Raw genomic sequence first — 22,962 nt, 5'->3', positions numbered from 1 at the left:
ATAGGCCTATTGATTGGCCCATTCCAACACTGTCAAGGATATTGATACCATGGCTATCGTCATGGGCAGAGTCATCACGACATACCCCCAAAATAACACTTTAACAATTTCAAATTCGAAGAATTCGTTGATTTGTGTGAGCTGTGTCAATTGAATTGCTGGAGGTGAAGTAGTTAGCAAAAAGGAAACTAATAAAAAGGCAGGATCGGTCAATATGCTTATTTTACAATTTTTTACCGTCAATGCAATTAGCGGAAGTAGAATGATGGCGGGCAAAATCATTCTTGAAAGAATTGATGCAAATACCATATTTTTAGAATTATGGGTTGCCATTGATGATGTGGAATTTGAAGGACCAAAATTGGCACCTAAAACGATCAAAATCAAGGGAATAGAAACATCCGCCATTTGATCCACTGCCATTGTTAAAGTGTTATGTAAAAATCCAGAGCCTTCGAATAGTGCTTCTTTCAGCGGTTGGATGGATGCTGCAACAACGGAAAAAAATATTGCGTAGAGGGGAGGATTCATATAAGAAACTAAGTTATCCCAATGGTACCTTAGGTGGCTTGAGAATTTAGCAAATTTTGTGCGAGTAGTATCAGAATCCAAAATTGTCGTACTAAAAGAGCTCTGCTCTGTAATTGTTATACTCTCCTCTGCTTCTCCAGACCACCTTAACAGTTTGTGCACACCCCACGACCATCTGAGAGTCTGATCTATCTGTTGGAACATGAGTAAATAGAGAATGCCTCTTGACGCGATATTATCGCCGTTATCATCAGGAATCTCCGGCCACTTCAGTTGAGGTAAGGAATATGCCAATGACATCATTAGTGAGACTGGTAGAGAGTTGCTATTAGGAAATACTGCAGTACCAATGACAAAATGAGTCTCATCTAAGTCTAAGCCAAATAGGCTGGATACCAAACACCCACTTAAGTACGAAACCCCAATCAATACTGAATAGAACACTGGAATGATAAATAATTGGATCAATTTTGCTAATGATAAAGACCTTGCAAGCTTGCTGAAAATTAAGCATGGGGTTAGTAAGTTCACGTTTAACATTGATATAATTTTCTGGCCATCCTTGGGTAAAAGACCACTACAGGAGCAAAGGAATCCACATAGGCAGATAACGAATACAACAAAGACCGATTGAAAAGTTGTCCAAGACAACTGCAGAAACGAAAGGCTGCCATTTGTTGTAATCATGCTAGGTCGCTAGAACAACCGGTCGGTTGTTGGTTTTCGCGTATAATTTCCCTGATGGTTGTCCTGTTCATGTGTATAGATCGAAAAGTATAAATTCTAAATAATGCTCGAGCCCCTAGAGAGGCTAAATATGCATGTGGGAATAATCGGAGTCATCTCACGTGCCTGTGCAAAGAAGAACAAATTACGGAAATATGCCGCTTTAGAGAGAGGGCTTAGGAAGATGATGAACGACAGTGGTCTTCTAAAGACATTATAATTGTGACCTTATGGTGGGTGGGAACTGTCTATATGGAATTAAGTGTTTAGAAAAGGTCACAGATCTTACCATTCTAGTTGTACTCTATTTTTCTTTTTCCCATAAGGTAGTTCTAATAGTGTAGTGGCTATCACGTTGCCTTCACACGGCAAAGGTCCTGAGTTCGAACCTCAGTTAGAACATCTTCTTTTTAACTTTTAAGTTATATTTTTTTTGGTTTTAGAATATAAGATCTCCACAGATAATAAATATTTGGCAGTTATGGTTCTGCTAGGAGTTCAGGTCTTAACGTATTTTGTTTGTTTTCTGTTGAGCTGTTTTTGGTTATTTCCATTACTATTCAATTCATATATAACATGAAGTCGTTTACCTTCTTCCACTGATTTTCATTTTTAGTTTGAAGACTGAAAGTTGGTTTTCACTTCAAGAAGTCTTGTTTGAACTAACGAGATGACTATAAATTATAGCGACAACGAACTGCAAAAATATAAAAAGATTAATGTATTTCCACATATTTAATTATTTAATCATTTACTTAGCAAAATATCTGCTTCCGCTATAGCAGCTTTGGCTGGTTCCAAATCTTCTGTTCCCTCGTAAGACTCTAAGAACTTCTCAAGATCATCCCTGAATTCTCTGATCTTTTTATAGAGTTCTGGAAGTAGCCTCTCAGTGTCTTGTTGTACCTCAATTTGTTTTTTTAAGTCATATGAATCAACGGATGGATCAGCTTCTAACTTTTTTACGTGTTCTTTCTGATCTTCTAGTTCTTTCTGGTAGAACTTTTCTTCTTTGCATAGTCTTTTAAGTGCTCTTTCTTTGATTTCAAGTTGAGTAGGTGCCATTGTGCTGTTTAAATGGTTAAGTTATTTTCCAGGAAGCTGTACAATTGGTACTTGTCTGTAATATTTTGCTAGCAACTGCCAAGTATTACTTTTATTTATTTGTAAATAGATTGTTAAATATGATTTAACTTTTTACAGGTTTTTCTATAACGCGGATTTAAATACAGAAAAACAAACATATAGCATGCTAAAAAATATATCAATTAAACCATAACTTTAAGGGAAGAAGAAAACCAACACGCAAAAAGCTATAACATATTATGGGATGCTTTGCAAATATGAATCATGGGGGTATTATTATTTAAATTATTTAAAATTATTTAAGAGCTGCGTATTTTAAATGCATCGATAGAGTTCTTGTTGATAGATTTTTTTTCTTCTTAGAACGATTTCTGGTTCAATATTGTGAGTAAATGCTACTGCTTGTATCGTCAATCACTTTAACTAGCCCTGATTCAGACATATCAATATATTCTTCTTGATTTGTTTCAACCGGACTGTTTGAACTCTCACTTTCTCCATCACTGAAGCCAAACAAGTCCGTTACGTCAACAACTTTGGGAACGACAGAAGAGAACTTAACATTAATTGAGGAGTAATTTGGCTGCCAACCTAAGTCTGGAATGTCTCCCAATTCTTTAGTCGGTTCTTCTGCACAACTGTAGAAGGATTCATCACTGCAGCTAGTTGGTGATCTAATACCGGCAGGGATCGAATCCAAATCCGAGAATTCTTCACCCCCGCTGCTTGGATCTGAGCCTCCAGATGTGTTATACTCTGGGCTTGAGATATTTGCCTCTAGTATACTGGCCGGTCTCAATTCAGGAGATTGTGGTATTGTTACTTCGGTGATAGGGTCTTTAATATACTCCTCCTTGACTATAATGGGTGTTATGTCACGGCGCTTGGTTTTTTCAATCCTGGAAGTTTTATGGGTTTGCAATGACTCGTGAATAGTGTCGATGAAGTCATCAATTTTCTGCTTCAACTCTGGTCTTGCATTGATATCCTCTTGGCCGGTTGTGGCATATAAGTTCACGATTTCTTCCAGTAAAACGTCGCTTTTATTCTTATTTTCGCGATATCTAAGAAAGGGCCTTCTACCGATATCATCTCTAGTAGCGGCAAATGTGTTTTTTTGCAAGTTTTCGAGGGCCTGAGCAGCTTTAGGGTTGGCCGCAATTTCAGTCGTGGCCGACATTACCAGAGAACTTTGCTGTCTCTTGAAACCACAGATAGGAGGCTGCGACAAGGGAGAAGAAAAGTTCCTGACGTTGCTGTGATACCTATTGGGTTTTCTCAATATACCATTTTGTTGAAGTTCGGCAATCTCCTCCACTGGTGGCAATGGACGATTCATCGAATATGTTGCGCGCTTTTTGAGAACCTTAGGATCCATCGTTGGCGTTGATGCTGGCAGTGGGGGGACGTCCTTGTCCTTACTAATCTCATGTAACAGTAGCTCAGGAACAGAGCTCAGTCTTTTTTTCAGCTTAATGGTCCCACCAAACTTGCGAGACAGCCTGGTGCCCAGACCATTGCCTTGCAAAGCTCCGTAGGACTTACCTCCGCTTTTACCACCACTACTCTCATCTCTTAGTCTCAGTTGCTCAAATGCGTCCGGAATATTTGCGAGATCCTCACCGGTAAGGATCATAGAGCTTGGACGCACGAAATCGATATCCGACGAGATTCTTTGACCACGGAAATGTCGACCCATTTCGTCGTATCAATGCGAGGGATCCTATCTGTTTGTATGTTTGTCTGTTTGCTTGCTTGCGATGAGCTGCTCTCTTCGTCTACGTAAAAAACCCTAAGCAACAGGGAATTGGTAATATAAGCATACCCACACACATACGTCACATCAAGGTACCAAACCTGGAAGTACAAACCACCATCCATTAGCTCTATATATACCGATCACTAAAATCTGCATGATACTGACATGACCAGCATAAACCGGATCATAAACTCAAAACAAACAAAAACAATAAAACTATACCTACATTCGCCCTTCGTGTTTCAGATCATTCACCACCACACCCTAGGCCCCACGATCTCCAACCGTTTCAGCCCGCTCCACTGATGCAAGCACCTACACAAACTGCACTTCTCTTCCTTTTCATCAACTTCACCCTCCTCTATATAACCAGCATTGTAAATAAACCCGATCGTATCTCTGCATGAAAATCGTCCTTTAAGCATCTTCTTTCTCTGTATTCCCGCATATGCATGCAAGAGAAAAAAAACCAACCCAGCAAAAAAATTAAAATGCAGGAGGAAAACGACGCATAAGCAGCGGAAGCTGTAGATCGTGGGGCCCCGGGAACCGGCAATAGTAATAGTGGTCACTAGCGATTTACTCATCCCTACCTTACCCTATCTATTAGCTACCTGACATAGTTAGTACCTTGCTTCTCCTCCCATTCTCTTAGAGCAGATTCCCATTCGTCATTTTCGTCAACGTCGACTTCCTTATTTTGCATCTGCTGTTCTTTGAGCAGCTGGTCACGTGCTTCTTGTTCAAGCTTATCGTAGAGATCCTTGTTCTCGATCCACCTGTCGTGGACGTCGTAGTTGACGAGGGCAGCGCCTTGTCTGCTGGCCTCGGCCCACACGGTATCGCCGCCCACTTCGCTGGCACCGAATATGTAGCCGTTGGCCTTGTCGATGACACTTTGCAAGTTAATCATGGACTGCTTGTCGTCGACAGCCAAGACTTCGAAGGAAACCAAGTTGAAGTCCGAGACCATCTCGCTGATTGTTTCTGTGAGACGGGAGTAGCGTTTGCCCAAAAATCCGGAGCCCTCTTTCTCGACAAACGGCTGCAGGTACTCTAGTTCCTGCACCTCTGTGTAATAGTCCAATCTGAAGGGGAGCTCGCCGTAGCCCTTGAGCATGTCGATCTTGGAGAACACGTTGATGTGTGGGAGGTCCATCATCAACATTGATCTGAGCGCGAGCAAGAGGATCGATACGTATTGTGACGGAGAAGTGATGTAGAAACAGTCCACCAAGTTGACAACGCACAAACGGAGGTCCAACTCCTTCTCCAGACGCTTGAAAATGTGGAAAAGCGCCGAGTGGTGTGTGAAAAGCTCGACCTGGCCCGGACAATCGAAGACCAAGTAAGCCTTTTCCTCTTGCACTAGCGATTTGATCTGAAGCACAAACAAATCAATAGACTCATTCAACGACTCTATCGCATACATCAAGCCGCCGTTGGGCCCCAAATGTTGCTCAGACATAATCTCCTCCAAGGTTATATAGTCACGAATATCTACCGAACACGGATACGGCAGCCGGTCGTTCGCTGGATCCATATTCACAACCTGAACGTGTCTACCTATCGCATTGAAAAATTGAGTGCATCCGTTGCAATACGTCGATTTTCCAGAACCAGGAGGCCCAATAACAATTTGTCCAAATGGCATATTGAAAACTTGTCTTATTCTATGCTATGTTATGCTGCGCTATGCTACGCAATCCTTAGATTTCTTCTGCTCATCTCATCGAAATGTCAGCATTATAATGTTATTATATACACAGACAGTTTTCCATTTTTTTTCTCAAGAAGGCCAGAAAAACGTAACGAATATCTAAAATTGTGAAGTCTATCTACCAACTAGAGGATTAGTGGCAAAAAAAGGTATTGAAGAAGACAGAAAGCGAAGCCGCGTAATAGATCGAGAGCAGATATGCCAGGACCATACGAACAAGTGATAGTTGCACCATTGGTGTTGTTGTCTGTTTTGGACCACCATCAACGTACAAATACCCCGGATAACAAGAGATGTTTAGGTGTTATATTGGGAGACAGCTCTACAGGGGTTGTTACTGTGACCAATTCGTTTGCGCTACCATTTGAGGAAGACGAGAAGAACCCAGACGTGTGGTTTTTGGACCACAATTACATTGAGAACATGAATGAAATGTGCAAGAAGATCAATGCGAAGGAAAAGCTTATTGGATGGTACCATAGCGGAGGCAAATTAAGGGCTTCAGATCTCAAGATTAACGAAATGTTCAAGAAGTACTGTAGTAATAATAACCCTGTGCTTTTGATCATCGATGTCAAACAAGAAGATATTGGGTTGCCCACGAATGCTTACGTAGCAGTGGAGCAGATCAAGGACGATGGTACTTCTACTGAGAGGACTTTCATGCATATACCTAGCACTGTTGAAGCCGACGAAGCGGAGGAAATTGGTGTAGAGCATCTATTGAAGGATGTGCGTGACCAGGCTGCTGCAGGGCTCTCGATCAAGCTCACAAACCAGTTGAAGTCTCTCAAGGGTCTCCAGGGGAAACTTAGGGATATAGTGGCGTACTTGCAAAAAGTCGCCGACAACGAACTACCAGTCAACCACACTATATTGGGAAAACTCCAGGACATCTTCAATCTACTACCCAACCTTGGAACACCAGAAAAGGATGAAATGGTAGGCGAACAACAGCATGTTCTCGACAACGTCAGTAACAACCTGGAAAAGGCTCTAACGGTGAAAACCAACGACGAATTAATGATCATCTACATAAGTAACTTGGTGAGAGCCATCGTTGCGTTCGATAACTTGATCGAAAACAAAATCCAAAATAAGAAGTTGATGGAAAAGCACTCTAACATCAACTTTGATAAAAAAGATGAATCAAACAATGCGTCTACTGTTACTGAAGAATCAAAGTCTGTATCTACTAAGAATTAAAATTAATTAAATTGAAATAGAATCTTACAGCTAATTTCTGAACCTTAGATATATACTCATAGCAAATGTCCATTTATAATTAAGGGTTAACCCCCCAAACCCTTTGCAGTTAGAAAAAAACTCACCGCATTTGACGCCCTTTCGTAACCTTGGCTCTTCTTCATAGCCCTTTCCGCTTCCAACATGTAACGTTTTTCATCCCATTACAAGAAAATTTTAAGAATTATGGTATTATAATAATAATAATAGTGAAGGAAGTTGGAACATTTACGTTCAAACAAGAAATAGGAAATAAAAAAAATAATAAGAGAAGGAGCATTTTCCATACGTCGATAATTCTGGGTTGGGAAGCACTATTCGGGATTTAAGTGGCCTTGAGTTTTAGCGGTGTTTGTTTCCTAGATTAGGAAGAGTTTTGGGAGGCCAGCTATGTCACTAATACTGCATCCTGTGATGCTGAAGAGGTTTAGTCCGAGATTACCGAGCGTGATATTGGTTACATTGGGGCCTAAATATGGTTTACAGCGCAGGTCATTTGCTCTTAGGAGTAACAATGAGCCATCTGAGGAGGAACATGTCCATATAAATACTGCTCCAATCGAGTTTACTGCCAATTTATTAGCAAGAAAACGTGAAACGGACACCGATAAACTGAAAGATGTCACGTTGAAAGCTTTGAGATGCAACGATACCACTCCAGAGAATGACTCACCTGCAAATTCGAAAACAGCAACACAGAATATACCTTTTGATGTGAAGCTAGTGGATAAACAAGAGAGGAAAAAAGTGAGGGGTTCTCAAGCGGATTCGAACCAGCTATTCAAGAAACAATACATCGAACCTTATCTACAGTTATCTAAACCAAGACTTACTGTGTTGGTTATGCTAAGTGCGATTTGCTCTTATGCTTTATCACCATACCCAGCTACTGTTTTACAATTGCTATCTCTAACCGTAGGCACTACTCTTTGCTCAGCATCCGCTAATGCCATAAATATGGGACGAGAACCAGATTTTGACCGCCAAATGATCAGAACCCAGGCAAGACCTGTAGTGAGGGGAGTAGTGTCACCACAACAAGCCTTTAAATTCGCAGCAGCAGCAGGTTCTCTGGGTGTCTCAATCCTTGGACTTGGTGTCAACCCAACCGTTGCATTTTTGGGTGCCTCCAACATCGCATTATACGCTTGGTTATACACATCCTTAAAAAGAAAACATATTATCAACACGTGGGTAGGTGCTTTGGTAGGTGCTATTCCACCTCTTATGGGTTGGGCTGCCTCATCACCTTTAACCCACCCTGGCGCTTGGTGTCTTGCCGGATTGTTGTATGCCTGGCAATTCCCACATTTCAACACATTAAGTCATAACATTAGAAACGAATACAAGAATGCAGGATATGTGATGACAGCGTGGAAAAATCCCAAACTAAATGCCCGTGTGGCCCTGCGATACTCTCTCTTGATGTTTCCACTCTGTTTTGGGCTATCCTATTTCAACATCACGGATTGGTACTATCAATTGGATTCTGCCGTTGTTAATACATGGATGTCTTTCTGGGCCCTCAAATTCTACCTACAACAAAAACGTAATTATTCGAAAACTGTTTACAATAACAAAACAGAGTTCAATAAAGGTTTAGCTTTAGCAAACGTTTATGCTAGGAAAACATTTTGGGTGAGTGTTTTACATTTACCGGCGGTTTTAATCTTAGCCATTTTGCATAAAAAGGGTCGTTGGGATTGGCTATTCGAAGAAGATAAGAAATCTTTAAAACCATAATATTACATTTAACTACTCACAAAATTCTTTGAACTATATATATGTATATATGTATATATGAAATTATCATGTAAATATCTAAACGCGTATTTAAATATCAATATGATTACAAAATATCTTGACACAAACTCTGCGCTAAAATTTTGAAGTTTCGTTCTATAATTACTATTATACAAGTACTTAAAACTATTGGTATATATGTATTCCCTTCTTTCTCATTATATATACATACATATATGCAGATATAGAGTGAATCATTAATGCTGTTCATTCAGATTGAATTAGTGATCAAAGAGTCCGTCGTCCACGAAATCTTCATCGTCATAATATTCATCTGTGTATTCAGATTCTGAACCAGAAGATTCAGACTCCAAAGAAGAAGCGCTGTATTCATCACCTATGTATATGTTTGTCAATGTCTCACCCTTGATAGTAGATTTTTCGTTAACGACGTACGACCCTTCAACGTAACAGTTAGTTAATTTAGATTTCTTGCCAATCTTCGCATTTCTGCCAATAATTACATTTTCTAAATGAGTCTCGTCTTCAATCTCTACACCATCAAGAATAACGCACCCCACAATACGGCACCTTTTACCCACCTTACAGTTGTTACCTAGAACTGAACGTTTAATGTTAGTTTTCTCCAGAATGGAACAGTTATTTCCAACAACAGAATCGGCACCGATAGCAGAGGAACCATCCGTGGTACGTTGGTGAATAGCACTTTGCTTAATCTTTAATACAAATCTGTTTGCTTCCATGTAGGCACTCAAACTATTGGATCTGATGAAAAGACCAATATCTGGTAGTACGAAGATCCCAACGGTTTCTCTTGGTTTAACATGTTGCCACGAACGTCTTGACAAATCTCTAAATACTTTAGCCAAAGATTTGTTACAGTTAATTGGATCTCTGATTAGTTCGTTTTTCTTTTTCAAGAAACCTGTGCTGTGGAAAGTTTTAGTCAATTTGTTGAGAGCCTCCGATTCTGTTTCCTCCTTTTTGGAGTCCTTTTCTGTTTCCGCTTCTCTTTTACCTGCTGCCACACTATCAGAAGATGTAGTATTAGGTGCGTCCTTCAACAATGTTTTCAACTCATAAGAGCAGAAGTATATGAACGAGTTTAGGAGTTTGGTTGACACTGTAGAGTTAGGGTATCTCCAAAGCATCTGGGATCTAATTTGCAAATACTTCGTTTTGTCTACATCTTCTTTCGAATACACGTCTAGCAATACTGGCTTGCTGATAGAGTCCAAATTGTCTGAATAAACTGTCAAAAATTGCTTCAAGTGCTTTTTGTCAATATTTTCGAATCCGTTATTATAGTACACAGCCATAGCCAAATTCTCAGGATCTTTATTTAGATACTGATCCAAAAACACTTGCGGTGGAATATCAGTGATGAAATCACAGGGCAGCAACACAAAGTCACCAGTTATCCTATCAAGAAGCTCAGTCTTCAAACAATCACCAGTATTTTCGCATTTCGACCCAATGAGGTTAATTGGAGCCGGTTTCCTCAAATAATGCGAGTTATTGTTTCCCACACTTTGAGCTAGCAATCCGTAGTAGTGTTCCCTAATCTCACGGTACTTCTTCAACTGCGCCTCCAACTCCTCCACGTCAGCAATATCAATAACTAAGTTCACTTCAAGGAATTGTGCCTGCTCACACCAGTCCAAAACGAATTCAATCATAGGTCTATTAGCTACAGGAAGTAAAGCCTTTGGCTCACCTGTGTCACCACGCACATTGGTAAATGGTGTTAACTTCGCACCACGCCCGCAAAATACAAATGCCTGAAAGCCCATTGTGCACACCGTTATATCCAAATTGTGTAGCTGACAATAACGACGCCAATACACTCTCCTTGTAAACCATTCAAACAAATAAATTCTTTCTCCTCATCATCTTACTCATCTCTTGCTAGCTATTATTCAAAAATTTATGTTAAAATGTATCACTGGATCAGTAAAGCTTTGTTTCCTGAAAATTTCAAAATCGTGTAAAGTGATACTACTGTGAATCTTTAAAGGTGTATTTACAGATTTTGCCACCATTAAGTGTGCATGCTACACCATTGACGGGATTGTAAAAGAGAGATTGGCAAGACTTGTGAAGGGTACTAAGGGTGGATAGTAAACTTTAGTTATCATTTGACCGAGGGAAACATAATTAGGTGGAAGTTAGTCAAGAGACCCATTAAATAAAGCAAACACGATGTCAGAAGAACAAGACCCTTTATTGGCGGCCATGGAAGAAGAAAGTGGCCAAACTAATGCTGGCGAGAATACCAATGGTGCTCAAGCAACTGGCGGTGAATCGACGGGAGCTGAAGCTCCAGCTCCTGAACCTGTAGATCCAGAACAGGCGGCCAAGGAAAAGGCAATGCAGCATTTCAAGAAGAGACTTATGGAGCACAGACGTTACGACGATATGTTGAAACAACGTAGGGAAACGATACGAGTGTTGGAAGCGGAGTATGAGAGAACAGAACAAGATATCAAGGCACTTCAATCGATTGGTCAATTAATTGGTGAAGTGATGAAAGAGCTTTCGGAGGAAAAGTATATTGTTAAGGCGTCATCAGGTCCTCGCTACATAGTGGGTGTTAGGAACTCGGTAGATCGCTCTAAATTAAAAAAGGGTGTAAGAGTAACTCTCGATATCACAACGCTAACGATTATGAGAATTTTGCCTAGAGAGACAGACCCATTGGTGTACAATATGACTACTTTCGAGCAAGGAGAAATTTCATTTGATGGTATCGGTGGTCTAACGGAGCAAATTAGAGAATTGAGAGAAGTTATTGAATTACCGCTTAAGAACCCAGAAATCTTCGAAAGAGTCGGGATCAAGCCACCAAAAGGTGTGCTACTTTATGGTCCTCCTGGTACTGGTAAAACTTTATTGGCTAAAGCTGTGGCTGCCACAATTGGTGCCAATTTCATTTTTTCTCCAGCATCAGGTATCGTGGACAAATATATCGGTGAATCTGCCCGTATTATCAGAGAAATGTTTGCTTATGCAAAGGAGCATGAACCATGTATCATTTTTATGGATGAAATTGATGCTATCGGTGGTCGGAGATTTAGTGAGGGTACTTCCGCAGATCGTGAAATTCAACGTACATTAATGGAATTGTTAACTCAAATGGATGGTTTCGACAATTTAGGACAGACAAAAGTCATCATGGCTACCAATAGACCAGACACACTAGACCCTGCATTGCTAAGACCCGGTAGATTGGATAGAAAGATCGAAATTAGTTTACCAAATGAAGCTGGTAGATTAGAAATTTTCAAGATCCATACATCTAAAGTCAAGAAGGCCGGAGAGTTCGACTTTGAAGCAGCAGTCAAGATGAGTGATGGTTTCAACGGTGCTGATATTCGTAATTGTATCACAGAAGCTGGGTTCTTTGCTATCAGAGACGACCGTGACTACATCAACCAAGATGATTTAATGAAGGCTGTTAGAAAGGTCGCTGAAGTAAAGAAACTTGAAGGTAAGCTAGAATACCAAAAGCTATGATATAGTAACGATATAGACATCTATAATGAGTCAAAATCATATAAGTAAATATATCCTAGAGTATTTATGATCAGTAATCAGTCCCATTCACTCAAGAAGATCAAAGTTATAATTATTTTCAATGATGTTATTCATTTTTCTACGTTGGTTACAAACCTCTTAGAAAACTCCTCCGCTAGATGTACCTTCAATTTGGAGAATTGATTTTTAAAGTTAGAGCTACAGTATGGGCATATCATATCATAGTTCTTAATATATCTATCATTAATCTCTTTATCAGATAAATCTTTGGTCATAGGCAATTTGTCCCAATGGATAAAAAATGGGGAATTAAATGAGTTGAAATGCTTTTTGTTCTTCAATCTTTCACTGTGGAAATCCCTGGTCATCATATGAATATGCGTATTTGCCATTGAAGGAACACTATGTACCCCATATTGAATGAATTCCTGCAAGAACCTTTCTTTACTTAGATCAGTTTGTGTAATCTTGTATCGTTTAGTGAACTGTTTCCATATGAATTGCTTAACCCATTCGATATGCCATTCTAGTTTAGCTTTCGTTTCTGAACTTATTAGTGTAGGATGAGAATTGCTAACCCGATAGTTTCTAGGTAATACCAATAAGTGGACCTCAGATTTAGGAAATTTGTCATATATAATGGTAGCTGTCTCGTCATAATATAGAACCTCTTGATAATTCTCTGGGCATAGCACATATTTTCGAAGGTCTATTGCAAATGATTTCTCCATATTTTTTTCTATTCCATGTGCATGTTTCATTAATGATGGCTTAAATAGTCTCATGTATTCCTCATACGTCATATCTCTACGAACTTGTGGATGAATTCTATTCATGTGAAGTACAATTGATCTAGTATCTACATTTTCGAATTGTTTCAAGCAATGCTTGCAACTAACTAGCTTTTTATCCTTGCTAGATGGATCCTTAAATAGATGTGTACCATATTGAGTCCCGTCTATAACTACCCCACTGGGTCCCTGTCCGTCATCTTCCCACTCAATTACATATATTGCTTCAGAATTATCCCCTTGCATAGTTTACCAATGTAATTGAGCAAATACCAAAGAACATAAACCCACTGTGATGGGAAGTGCAAGAGTATATTGTCTTTTAAACTTCAGAGATATATGGTGGTTTTTAAAGAATATATTTACATAGCAATTAAGGTGGATTATGAAGAAAACCAAAAAAAATCTCTAGGTGAGAGGAATCAATTCTGGAACTATATACACGAAGTGGGGGCATGCGAAGGGAGTATTGTTACATAATATAACGAACGTTTCCTTCTTTACTACTTACTATCATCGCCTTGCTCATCTTTGCTCTATTTTATTTTTTTTTGTTTTACTTTTTTACCTCTTTCGCGGTCTGTCTGTGTGTATTGTTATGTAATTAATGTATTCAACCACACTCATTGGGCTCCAAATGACTTTACGAAATGCTGGTAAATCTTAGAACCAATGGCCTCCTTATCTTCATCGGTTAGCTTACGTTTGGGTAGGCCAGATAGCTCCTTCTTTTGCTGTATGTATTGCTTCTTCTCTTCCGTTAGAGGCATCTTTGGAGCCACCAATCTTGAGATTTCCTTGGCGGTCAACACGCCTCTTCTGTATTTAGACTTAGGATTTCTTATTGTTAGGAAGGCAGCTTCAGGGATAGGATTCTTAATTGCGCTTTCCACCCAGAAAGTTTGCTGACGAGCAATTTCGGAACGGGTGGCCAGGACACCGTCAGGTTTGAACTCTGGCTTAGGCCATGGAACAACCATCTTATTATCGCCTACAACTACTCTGTATGGCATCATCTTCTTGTAATCAGCATCGTAATAGGAACCACTGAACTCAATGTCACGGATGGCAACGGTCTTTGAGACACCCGGTCTGCTGGGATCGTCGATGTCAGCAACCAACTTAATATCTTTTTGGCTCACAGGAACAGGGAAACTCACCATATGGCTGTTCTGACCGGCTTGCCAAAACTGCTTGGGAACCGGCACAGTCTTGGTTGGTCCATTCTCATCCAGTATATACCCGTTCGTATGTCTATCATGCTGCGTGATCGCACACACATTCCCCTTGAACTCACCATTTAGTATCACAACCCGGTCTCCAGGCATGAACTTCCATTCTCTCTCGGTGGTAAACTTCTCAGATTCATCAACTCTTTCCAAAGGCGAACTCAAAAATTGTGGCATAGTACTCCTTTCAAACTTGTTGAACATCTTGGCAATGTTAGAGTCCTTCATCTTGACTTGCTCCAAGAAACGCGCACCTGCCTTAGAGATATGCTTATATGTAGACATCGCTTAACACTTACTTCTCTCTTATTCAAAATACCACAAAAATACAGAGCGCCCGATAATATCCAATCCCAATCCAGACTTTCTCAACTCGCAGTTCCTCACACCACTCACGCACTCAATCAATCAATCAATCAATCAACTATACTGTGCTGTGTGCATCCTTCAATGCTCTTTAAACCTATGAAATCCATCTTTTGGCTTCTTGCAAAATTTTTCAGAACAAAATTGAAAAAAATAAACATAATCGATGCCAGGCAGATCATTGATATCACGTGATACACAATTAAAAAAATATTGTTGGTGTAAGCTAGCTGCTAGCTGTGTGGATCTATATATGTTAGCGTAATATAATGTTACCGATGAATGGGTTTATATGGATACAGAAAAATAATGCTTTTAGGTTACATACATTTTGGAGTTTGCAGGAGGGAGGGGAAGTGGGGATAATATACTCCTTTAGTTATCCGTACATATGGCGATGAACTCGTCTTCGTTTATTTCGCCATCGTCGTCGAGATCGAATTCGTCAATCATGGCACGAAGTTCTTCGTCTGTTAGGTTCTCGCCCAATTCGTGCGCTACGCGCTTTAAGTTCTTCAAGGATATTTTCCCTGTGTTATCGTCATCGAAGAGTCTGAATGCGCGTTTTATTTCGTCTAGTGGGTCTCTCTGTAGGATCTTTTCTCCCACTACTAAGTAGAAGTCTTCGTATTGTATTAACCGACGACCATCTGCGTCGTATCTGTCGATGAGTTCTAGTATATCTCCTTTGCTGAGTTCGAAGCCCAAGGCCCTTAGTGCTACTTTGAATTCGTGGTAGTCTAGATAGCCGTCGTTGTTCATGTCGAACAACGAGAACGCCTCGTATATTTCCTGTTTCTGTTCTTCTAAGAGCTCCTTTTGAAGAGTTGACTTGTCCACGGTTTTCGCCACGCGCCCACTAGGCCTTCTGTTGTTCATTGTGTATGGATATGGATATTTTCTGTTGTGTGTTTTCGATGAGATGCTTCTGGAGGAACCAAACTCAATTACTCTTTTGTCAATTGCCTAACTTCTTGTGTTCTTCTTTTACCTATATTTTTGTCATGATTTATATTTATTTATTTATTTATTTATTTATTTGTTGATTGTTTAATCATGAAATATAAAGGATACATGATAGATTTTACACGCCTTTTCACTTCTTCTTAAAGTGCAGTTGTAAGATGGACCCAATGAGGGCAATCTTTCTGGTGCATCATTTGCTCAGAAATCTTAGCATCCTCACCCTAAGATGAATGAAGTCGGTATACAAATTGGTGATAGGGTATTGGTACGAAATTTGTCAGGTACTGTGCGATTCATCGGAGAAACAGAGTTCGCAACCGGTGTTTGGATCGGAGTTGAACTAGATGATCCTGTGGGCAAGAATGACGGTAGTGTGCAAGGGGTGAGGTATTTCGAACTAGCTGATGATAAAAAGGGTGCTATGTTCGGTATTTTCAGTAAATATGAAGAGGTAAGGAAACTATATCCAATGTCATCATCAACACCATCACCACCTTCTTCAGCTTCTGCTTCCACCGATACTGCTCGACTAAAAAAGATAATTGGGAAATTGGAGGATAAACTGTTGTCAATGCGAACTCAGTGCAAAACCCTAGAGGAACAGGTTTCTAAAGCCACAGCGGAGCAGTCAAGGATGTATCTCCTAGAGAATCAGTTAGAAAAATTGACATTGGAGAGAGATGATGCCGAACAAAGAAACGATATACTGCTTTCAGAGCTGGAACAATTGGCATCGGCTCATGAAGAGGCATTGAAGGAACTCAACCAATATAAAGAAGAAGTGCTGATGAGACGTGCTGCAGACTCAGACTTGAATCTGGAAGAACTGGATTCTCTGGACTCAGGCACTTTATTGAAGCAGAGTAAATTAATGGCCGTCGCATTAAGTAAGCTACAGTTAGACCTTAGTAAAATGCAAAGTCAATGCGAAGATTTACAGAAATTAAATGATACACTGGGGGCACAAACACAGGAATATATATCTACTATAGAAACTCTCGAAAAGAACCTATCAGAATCTAAAATTTCTCTAGAGGATTTACAACAACAATTCGAAGCTAGTGGAAATTCAAGCCTTATTATAGAATCTTTAACAACTGAAAATCATATATTAGCATCTGAGGTTGAGTCATTGAAGCAGGAATTGGATTCTATCAAACAAAAACGTTCGGAAGATGAAGAGTTAGAAACCCTTTACAAAGAGATAGAAAAAGAGCTAAACTTACAGATCCATACCCTCCAAGACAATCTATCAAACGACGAAGCGTTAATATCCTCCTTAAAAAATGAGAATGAAACGTTAATCCAAGAATTAAAATCTATGCATAAAGGGACTGAATCTCCTTTACCAAATCATTCAGCAACAGCAGTATCATCTGATATTGAAAAATTACAAGCGGAAATAGCTGCATTGAAATTTCAAAATAGAGAATTAGAGTTCGAAAGCGGCGTATCTGCACATAAACTGAGCTATGTGAAATTTGATGAAAAAATTGATAGACTGTCTCAGATCAAATACATTTGCGAGGAAGATTTTAAAATAACCCAAGACCCAATTGAAGCTTGTAAGACACAACTTGTGTTAATATATTACTATTGGTTGATTCACTTCGATATAGACACAACACTTTGTGACAAAAAACTTGACATCAATGCATTTGTTAAATGTGTGAAGGAAAACAAACCACTTGGTCTCAATATTGAAACTATTCAAGAGCCAAATATGAATATATCAAACCCAAAAGTTATTTTTGCAGCTATCAATGAATTTATTAATGGATTTATAGATTCACTCCTATCTTACGATCTTAAAATTGACGAACATGATCACGAAAAGGTAAGACTTCAATACTCACAATTTCAGGATATACATAAATATTGTGCAAAAAAACTAAAAGAGTATGAAGAATTCGAAGGTGATGTTTTGGCGGATACGAATTTACATCCAATGTATTTGCAATTTGTTCAAATGGTGTTACACTTGAAAAATGAGGATGATAACCTCAATAAGTTTAAGCAAAATCTTGAAAGCTTAAGTATCAATATGACCGCCTATGAAAAGGAGACGGACAATAAAGAGAATACTTCTAACTCAAAGGAGTTCCAAGAGCAGATAAATTATTTGCAACATACTATGATGGAAAAAGATCAGCTAATTGAAGAGCTACAACTCAAAATTAAAGTTTTCGACTCTAAATTTGCTAGAAACGAAGAGATGGAATTGACAATTTCTGATCTAAAGAACGAATTGGCCGTTGCGAAGGCGAAAATATTGAATCTTCAAGAAGAGCTTTCAAATATAAATGAAGAGCATCAACAATTCTTGTTAAAAGTTCGTAATGAAAAATACGACCAAAACAATTTAATTGTTACACCGTCTATACAGAAGCTACAAGAGCAGAAAGAAAGTTTTGACAGAGCTGCTTTACTATCAGAAATTGCCGAACTTCGTAGAGTTGTTATTTTGCGAGAGAAAAAATCATCCCTTGAGTGGACAATGTCTCCGTTGGAACGAAACTTACAGTCTTCAACAAAAGTTTTATTCCAAGACTTCAATAATTTGGCAAACGTTATGTCGTACTGTATAGATCTTTCGAATAACCAACTTGAAACAAAATCCGTTACCATACAAAGGCACAGGTTGGTATCTCTGAACGAAAATCTCGAGTCATCTTTTGCATATATCCGAGGCATGCTAAATAGTACTACATATTAATATCATGACAGTATCAGCTATTAGACAAATGCGCTTACTATTGCAGGTTTACTTTTTGGAATCATTTGTGATTACATGCTTCCACTTAACAGCTCTCTCTATCTTTTTAGCTGGATAAATGAGTTCCATGATATAGAATATGATATATTCTACCACAGCACAAAGGACATAAAGCATCCTAGCCCAACTTCCCTCTTGCCCATAGAATCTTTTAACCATAACTGCCCAGTTCTTCCTCATTGGGTCTTGTTTGGATATCCTATGGTACACGTTTACGGTTCTTTCTGCAACATTCATCCAATCGTACATCTGCGCTATATCGCCATGAAACCTCGAGGTGTCGACTTTCTTACTTCGCATCAGACTTATAGCTTTATTTAAAGCTTCAATTAAACTAGAAACCGACGTCTGTTCAGCATATACTGTCATATATTCGGGAAGAACTTCGGGTATACCTCCAACTGATGTAGTCACAATCAAAAGACCACAAGAGGCAGCCTCAACCAAAACCGTTCCGAACGCTTCGGTTAAACTTGCATGTAAATATATATCTCCCCGACACATCACATCTCTAACATCCTCATGTCTTAAAGCTCCCAATAGTTCTACACGATCCTGTAATCTATTGTTTTCTATCATTTGTTGGAAAGCGATGAACTTAGGTCCATCACCTGCAATAATAAAATCAACTGTCTTGCAATCAGAACAAATTCTGGGGATTAAATGAGTCAACAAATCAGCTCCTTTGTTAGTGTATAACCTACAGATCACAACTACAGTGATTCTACCAGACGTATTGCTTGCCTTAAGTGTCCCATCTTCAGGCGTGAAGTCACTAGAGACAACTGCGTTCGGTATTACCGATATATTCTGTGGATCAAGTTTCGCTCTAAGTATCATATTCTCCTTACATGTGTGAGATACCGCAATAACGGCATCAGTGTTACACAATGTGAAGTGTAATAACTTATTAACTAGAATGGATCCCAATGTGTTAAAGCCATACAAAGAGTGGTCTGTGAAGACCGTGCGAATTCCCATCGTGTTAGCATGTAAAATGGCCTCGTGTGCAAAAGTAGAGACGCTCCCATGAGAGTGAACCACATTAATTTGCTCTCTAATTAGCAAATTTCTGAATACAGGAAAACTACCAAGTACTGTGGGGAAAGTAGTCTGTCGATAGAGGACCAAGTAGGGTATGTAATAAACTTTCAGCCCATTAGACAAATATCGAATTCCTGTGCGATCCCCATACGCATGCGTAAAGACAACAACATTATGACCCAACTCTAATAATTTCTGTGATAAATGATAAATATGGAACTCTACTCCGCCTAGTTGAGGGTAGAAGAAATCACAAACCATTGCTACATTGTACTTTTCTTGTTCTTTACTCATCGTGAAAACATCTATAAGCACCCTCGGAATATCAGAGACTTTTACAATTGACCTAAAATCTAACCCATACACTAACTAAGATGTACACAACTTGATTCCATGCGATCTATTCTCCCGTTATATCCATCATTTACCATCTTGTTGCACCTCCATATTACTATTTAAACCTTTGTTCGAAATCACTGTCTCTACAAAAATAGTGTGTAAATAAAATAGTAATGAAATATATTTGAAGTGTATAATAAGAAACTATTGTTTCGGATAATGATGTTGAAAGGGAAAAAAAGACACAAGAGCTATATCAGAAGGCGATTCTGATAAATATATCTACAGCTGTGGGTTTGAGAAAGGTGCTAAGATCTTTCGATAACTGAAATAATGGCACGCGGGCAAGGTAGATACCATAATGTTGGCCAGGATGAGGCTGATGAAGTTCCATCTAATTTGTCATTAGACACCCCAGAGCCTCAAGGGGTAGATGAGGCACTTCTTCCTGCGAATCCACCAGAGTATAATGAAGCTGATCGTCCGGATATTCTTCCCATGGAATTTGGTGTAGATAATGACGAGCAGTTGCATTCATTTAGTCGTTTCCGGCAGTTGAAAACTAGAATTGAAGACAGCTTCATATACCCTATGAAAAACAACGTTGTTGATCCGCTGGTACAGTTGTACGAAATGGCTTCAGCGAAGGTGGACTTGTATTTGAGCAAATTAGGGAATCCGTTGATTCTTCGTAGATTTGTCTACATTTTGTTCATGTCGATTATAGTATATACGGTTATCTTGAGCGGATTAATGCCAAACAGCAAGAGCACAGCAACCATCGGAATGTTTTCGGATAAGAACCAGCTAATATATTATGCAAGCAGGTCAATTGATTATGCAAAATTGGAAGAAGACATGGAGTACTTGAGTAGCATGCCTCATTTAGCTGGCACTAAAGGTGATTATGCTATTACCAATTATATTAAGGAGTCCTTCAGAAATAATGGACTCAAGCTAATGAAGGAGATTGCTTTCCAAGGCTATATGAATTTTCCAAACCAATCAGAGCTTATTGTGACCAGCAGTGCTGACAATAAAGCTCAATCATTCCGTTTATCCAAAGAGAATTTCAATCCTTTAAGTAGTAATGGCAACGTTGAAGATGCTAATCTAATATACGCTAACTATGGAACCAAAGCTGAAATGCAAGCACTAAAAGATGCTGGTTTAATCACTGAAAACACTATTCTCGCTATGAAGTATGGATCATTACCAAGTGAGCAAATACTATTGGCCGAAAAATATGGCATCAAAGGTATCATATTTATATCAAAACCATTCGGTGATGACGGCGACGTGATTCAAAAGTTATCTGCTGGTATTCCGCAATATGGGACTGGCGATGCTCTTTCTCCAGGGTGGAGCAGTCTCCTCCCTAAAAAGATTCACTTGAGCGACTCTAAACTAATACCACATATCCCTACAATTCCAATTTCATATAACCAAGGATTAAAGTTAAAGTCTCTGTTGAGCCAAAATATTGGACCCAATAACATTGCTTTTGATGATTTATGGTATAGTGGAAATGCTAATGAGGTTAAGTGTACTTTGAAAATCTCAAATGCTGAGAAAATAATGCATCCAAGTTGGAATATATTAGGTAAGATTGAAGGTAAGGAACAGAGCGATAAAGCTATTATAATTGCTGCCAGTCGTGACTCTGCATGTAAAGGTGCATTGTATCCAAACTTTGGTACTGCATCTCTAATGGCATTACTACAGCTTTTCCAACAAACGAAGTATAAATACGACTGGAAACCATTAAGAAATGTTTATTTTGTCTCTTATGATGGATCTCAATACAACAATTTTGGGGCTTCAGAACTTATGGAAACCGAAACAAATCAATTGAAAGGTGAGGTATACACATTTTTAGATATCTCACAGCTTGGTGTCGATCCCAAGGCAGGAAAAACGCTTGATATTCAAGCTACCGCATTATTACATTCTTTCTTCCAGGACTCCAAGAAATTTGATGTTCGTGTTAGAAATGTGGAACAATATGGAGACTGGACTCCATATTTGGCCAACGGGATTCCAACGGTGGTTATGGGTGTACCTTTTGTGTTGAAAAAGGATGCTCCGATAGCAACCTGTGCAGATGATTTCAAAAACTGGTCTGATATGATGAAGGAAACAGAAGGCAGCTGGGACCTAGTGGCAGAAACGTTAACTTATGTCTACGAAATGACTCTAAGATTAATTGACGAACCTCTGTTGCCTTTTAATGTGAAGGACTACGTGATGAATATGGAGCATTTATTCCAAGATCTTCAAAAACAAGGTGGGCCTCAATTAGATTATTCTTCTATGGTTCAAGGGTTAGAGGATTGGAAGAAGATTGGGAATGAATGGAACGTGTGGGTTCACACATGGAACAATATCGTCATGATGGAAGACGAAGGAGTGGAGCCCTCTTTAGTTTCGGTACACAGGTGGACATGGAACAAAAAACTAATGAACATAATGAAAAGACAATGCCATCCTAATGGTCTTCCAGACAGACATTTCTATAAAAATGTCATCTTTGGACCTACCCTATGGACTCAAGAGGGGGGACACGACTCCTGGTCTTTCCCCGGTGTTAGGGATGCGATTACGGAAAAGAACTGGGATGAAGCTCAAAAACAAATCAACAATGTTGGAAATCTGCTTGTGTCATCAGCCCAATCATTTATGGATGAAACTTCGAACACCTTTTAAGTGAGAGAAATATTATAAAACTAAAAAAAATTAAAAATGGCTAACAAACAAGCATACCATTTGATTATTCCTGTAAATTCAGTATTTAGCATTCGTCGTTAACAATACCATCCTTTGTATTCACTTCTCTTTCTTTCTCTGTATACATATACAAATATAAGTCCATATACAAGTGCAATACAAAGCATTCATGCTAGAGACAAGAATGTAACGAAGGAAGCCTAGTCCGATAAACGCCTAACAACTCTAAGCTCATCTTTTTGTTGAAATCCAACATTTACAGCTTTCGCCCTTTCTATAGAATAAAAGCGAAAAAATGCTTGTGACATGATTTCGTTTAAGAGATCCTTTAAACTTGAAAAGCTGTACGAAATTAC

At 39.1% G+C, this 22,962-nt stretch overlaps 14 protein-coding genes and 1 non-coding gene across 15 annotated transcripts; 6 read left to right on the top strand and 9 right to left on the bottom strand.

Annotated features, from left to right (window-relative positions):
• Positions 1–6: 6 nt before the first annotated feature.
• KLMA_30473 (uncharacterized protein) lies at positions 7–1,218 on the bottom strand (the record flags this gene model as incomplete). The annotated part of the gene is made up of 1 exon (XM_022818993.1): positions 7–1,218. One exon carries the CDS (start codon positions 1,216–1,218, stop codon positions 7–9), a length of 1,212 nt encoding a protein of 403 aa, XP_022675604.1.
• Positions 1,219–1,586: 368 nt separating this feature from the next.
• Positions 1,587–1,659, top strand: KLMA_R316. The gene has a single exon. It is a non-coding gene; the product is annotated as a tRNA-Val (tRNA).
• A 345-nt stretch (positions 1,660–2,004) lies between these two features.
• Positions 2,005–2,322, bottom strand: RBL2 (Rbl2p; the record flags this gene model as incomplete). The annotated part of the gene is made up of 1 exon (XM_022818992.1): positions 2,005–2,322. One exon carries the CDS (start codon positions 2,320–2,322, stop codon positions 2,005–2,007), a length of 318 nt encoding a protein of 105 aa, XP_022675603.1.
• A 397-nt stretch (positions 2,323–2,719) lies between these two features.
• DSE3 (Dse3p) lies at positions 2,720–4,042 on the bottom strand (the record flags this gene model as incomplete). Its single annotated transcript, XM_022818991.1, has 1 exon — positions 2,720–4,042. One exon carries the CDS (start codon positions 4,040–4,042, stop codon positions 2,720–2,722), a length of 1,323 nt encoding a protein of 440 aa, XP_022675602.1.
• A 670-nt stretch (positions 4,043–4,712) lies between these two features.
• GPN2 (GTPase GPN2) lies at positions 4,713–5,756 on the bottom strand (the record flags this gene model as incomplete). The annotated part of the gene is made up of 1 exon (XM_022818990.1): positions 4,713–5,756. One exon carries the CDS (start codon positions 5,754–5,756, stop codon positions 4,713–4,715), a length of 1,044 nt encoding a protein of 347 aa, XP_022675601.1.
• Positions 5,757–6,020: 264 nt separating this feature from the next.
• Positions 6,021–7,028, top strand: RPN8 (proteasome regulatory particle lid subunit RPN8; the record flags this gene model as incomplete). Its single annotated transcript, XM_022818989.1, has 1 exon — positions 6,021–7,028. The coding sequence occupies one exon, from the start codon at positions 6,021–6,023 to the stop codon at positions 7,026–7,028; it is 1,008 nt and encodes a 335-aa protein (XP_022675600.1).
• Positions 7,029–7,457: 429 nt separating this feature from the next.
• On the top strand, positions 7,458–8,810 carry COX10 (protoheme IX farnesyltransferase; the record flags this gene model as incomplete). Its single annotated transcript, XM_022818988.1, has 1 exon — positions 7,458–8,810. One exon carries the CDS (start codon positions 7,458–7,460, stop codon positions 8,808–8,810), a length of 1,353 nt encoding a protein of 450 aa, XP_022675599.1.
• Positions 8,811–9,091: 281 nt separating this feature from the next.
• Positions 9,092–10,624, bottom strand: GCD1 (translation initiation factor eIF2B subunit gamma; the record flags this gene model as incomplete). The annotated part of the gene is made up of 1 exon (XM_022818987.1): positions 9,092–10,624. The coding sequence occupies one exon, from the start codon at positions 10,622–10,624 to the stop codon at positions 9,092–9,094; it is 1,533 nt and encodes a 510-aa protein (XP_022675598.1).
• Positions 10,625–11,033: 409 nt separating this feature from the next.
• On the top strand, positions 11,034–12,347 carry RPT4 (proteasome regulatory particle base subunit RPT4; the record flags this gene model as incomplete). The annotated part of the gene is made up of 1 exon (XM_022818986.1): positions 11,034–12,347. One exon carries the CDS (start codon positions 11,034–11,036, stop codon positions 12,345–12,347), a length of 1,314 nt encoding a protein of 437 aa, XP_022675597.1.
• Positions 12,348–12,478: 131 nt separating this feature from the next.
• On the bottom strand, positions 12,479–13,405 carry HNT3 (DNA 5'-adenosine monophosphate hydrolase; the record flags this gene model as incomplete). Its single annotated transcript, XM_022818984.1, has 1 exon — positions 12,479–13,405. One exon carries the CDS (start codon positions 13,403–13,405, stop codon positions 12,479–12,481), a length of 927 nt encoding a protein of 308 aa, XP_022675596.1.
• A 377-nt stretch (positions 13,406–13,782) lies between these two features.
• On the bottom strand, positions 13,783–14,673 carry MRPL40 (mitochondrial 54S ribosomal protein uL24m; the record flags this gene model as incomplete). The annotated part of the gene is made up of 1 exon (XM_022818983.1): positions 13,783–14,673. One exon carries the CDS (start codon positions 14,671–14,673, stop codon positions 13,783–13,785), a length of 891 nt encoding a protein of 296 aa, XP_022675595.1.
• A 456-nt stretch (positions 14,674–15,129) lies between these two features.
• Positions 15,130–15,633, bottom strand: CDC31 (centrin; the record flags this gene model as incomplete). The annotated part of the gene is made up of 1 exon (XM_022818982.1): positions 15,130–15,633. The coding sequence occupies one exon, from the start codon at positions 15,631–15,633 to the stop codon at positions 15,130–15,132; it is 504 nt and encodes a 167-aa protein (XP_022675594.1).
• A 313-nt stretch (positions 15,634–15,946) lies between these two features.
• Positions 15,947–18,436, top strand: NIP100 (Nip100p; the record flags this gene model as incomplete). The annotated part of the gene is made up of 1 exon (XM_022818981.1): positions 15,947–18,436. The coding sequence occupies one exon, from the start codon at positions 15,947–15,949 to the stop codon at positions 18,434–18,436; it is 2,490 nt and encodes an 829-aa protein (XP_022675593.1).
• A 48-nt stretch (positions 18,437–18,484) lies between these two features.
• Positions 18,485–19,834, bottom strand: SPT14 (phosphatidylinositol N-acetylglucosaminyltransferase SPT14; the record flags this gene model as incomplete). Its single annotated transcript, XM_022818980.1, has 1 exon — positions 18,485–19,834. The coding sequence occupies one exon, from the start codon at positions 19,832–19,834 to the stop codon at positions 18,485–18,487; it is 1,350 nt and encodes a 449-aa protein (XP_022675592.1).
• Positions 19,835–20,212: 378 nt separating this feature from the next.
• Positions 20,213–22,585, top strand: TRE2 (putative zinc metalloprotease TRE2; the record flags this gene model as incomplete). The annotated part of the gene is made up of 1 exon (XM_022818979.1): positions 20,213–22,585. The coding sequence occupies one exon, from the start codon at positions 20,213–20,215 to the stop codon at positions 22,583–22,585; it is 2,373 nt and encodes a 790-aa protein (XP_022675591.1).
• Between the last annotated feature and the right edge of the window lie 377 nt (positions 22,586–22,962).

The sequence above is a fragment of the Kluyveromyces marxianus genome, chromosome 3 (genome assembly GCF_001417885.1).
Source record: "Kluyveromyces marxianus DMKU3-1042 DNA, complete genome, chromosome 3".
NCBI lineage: Eukaryota > Fungi > Ascomycota > Saccharomycetes > Saccharomycetales > Saccharomycetaceae > Kluyveromyces > Kluyveromyces marxianus.
Note: the sequence above shows the minus strand (reverse complement) of the source record. Positions and strands in the feature narration are given on the sequence as shown.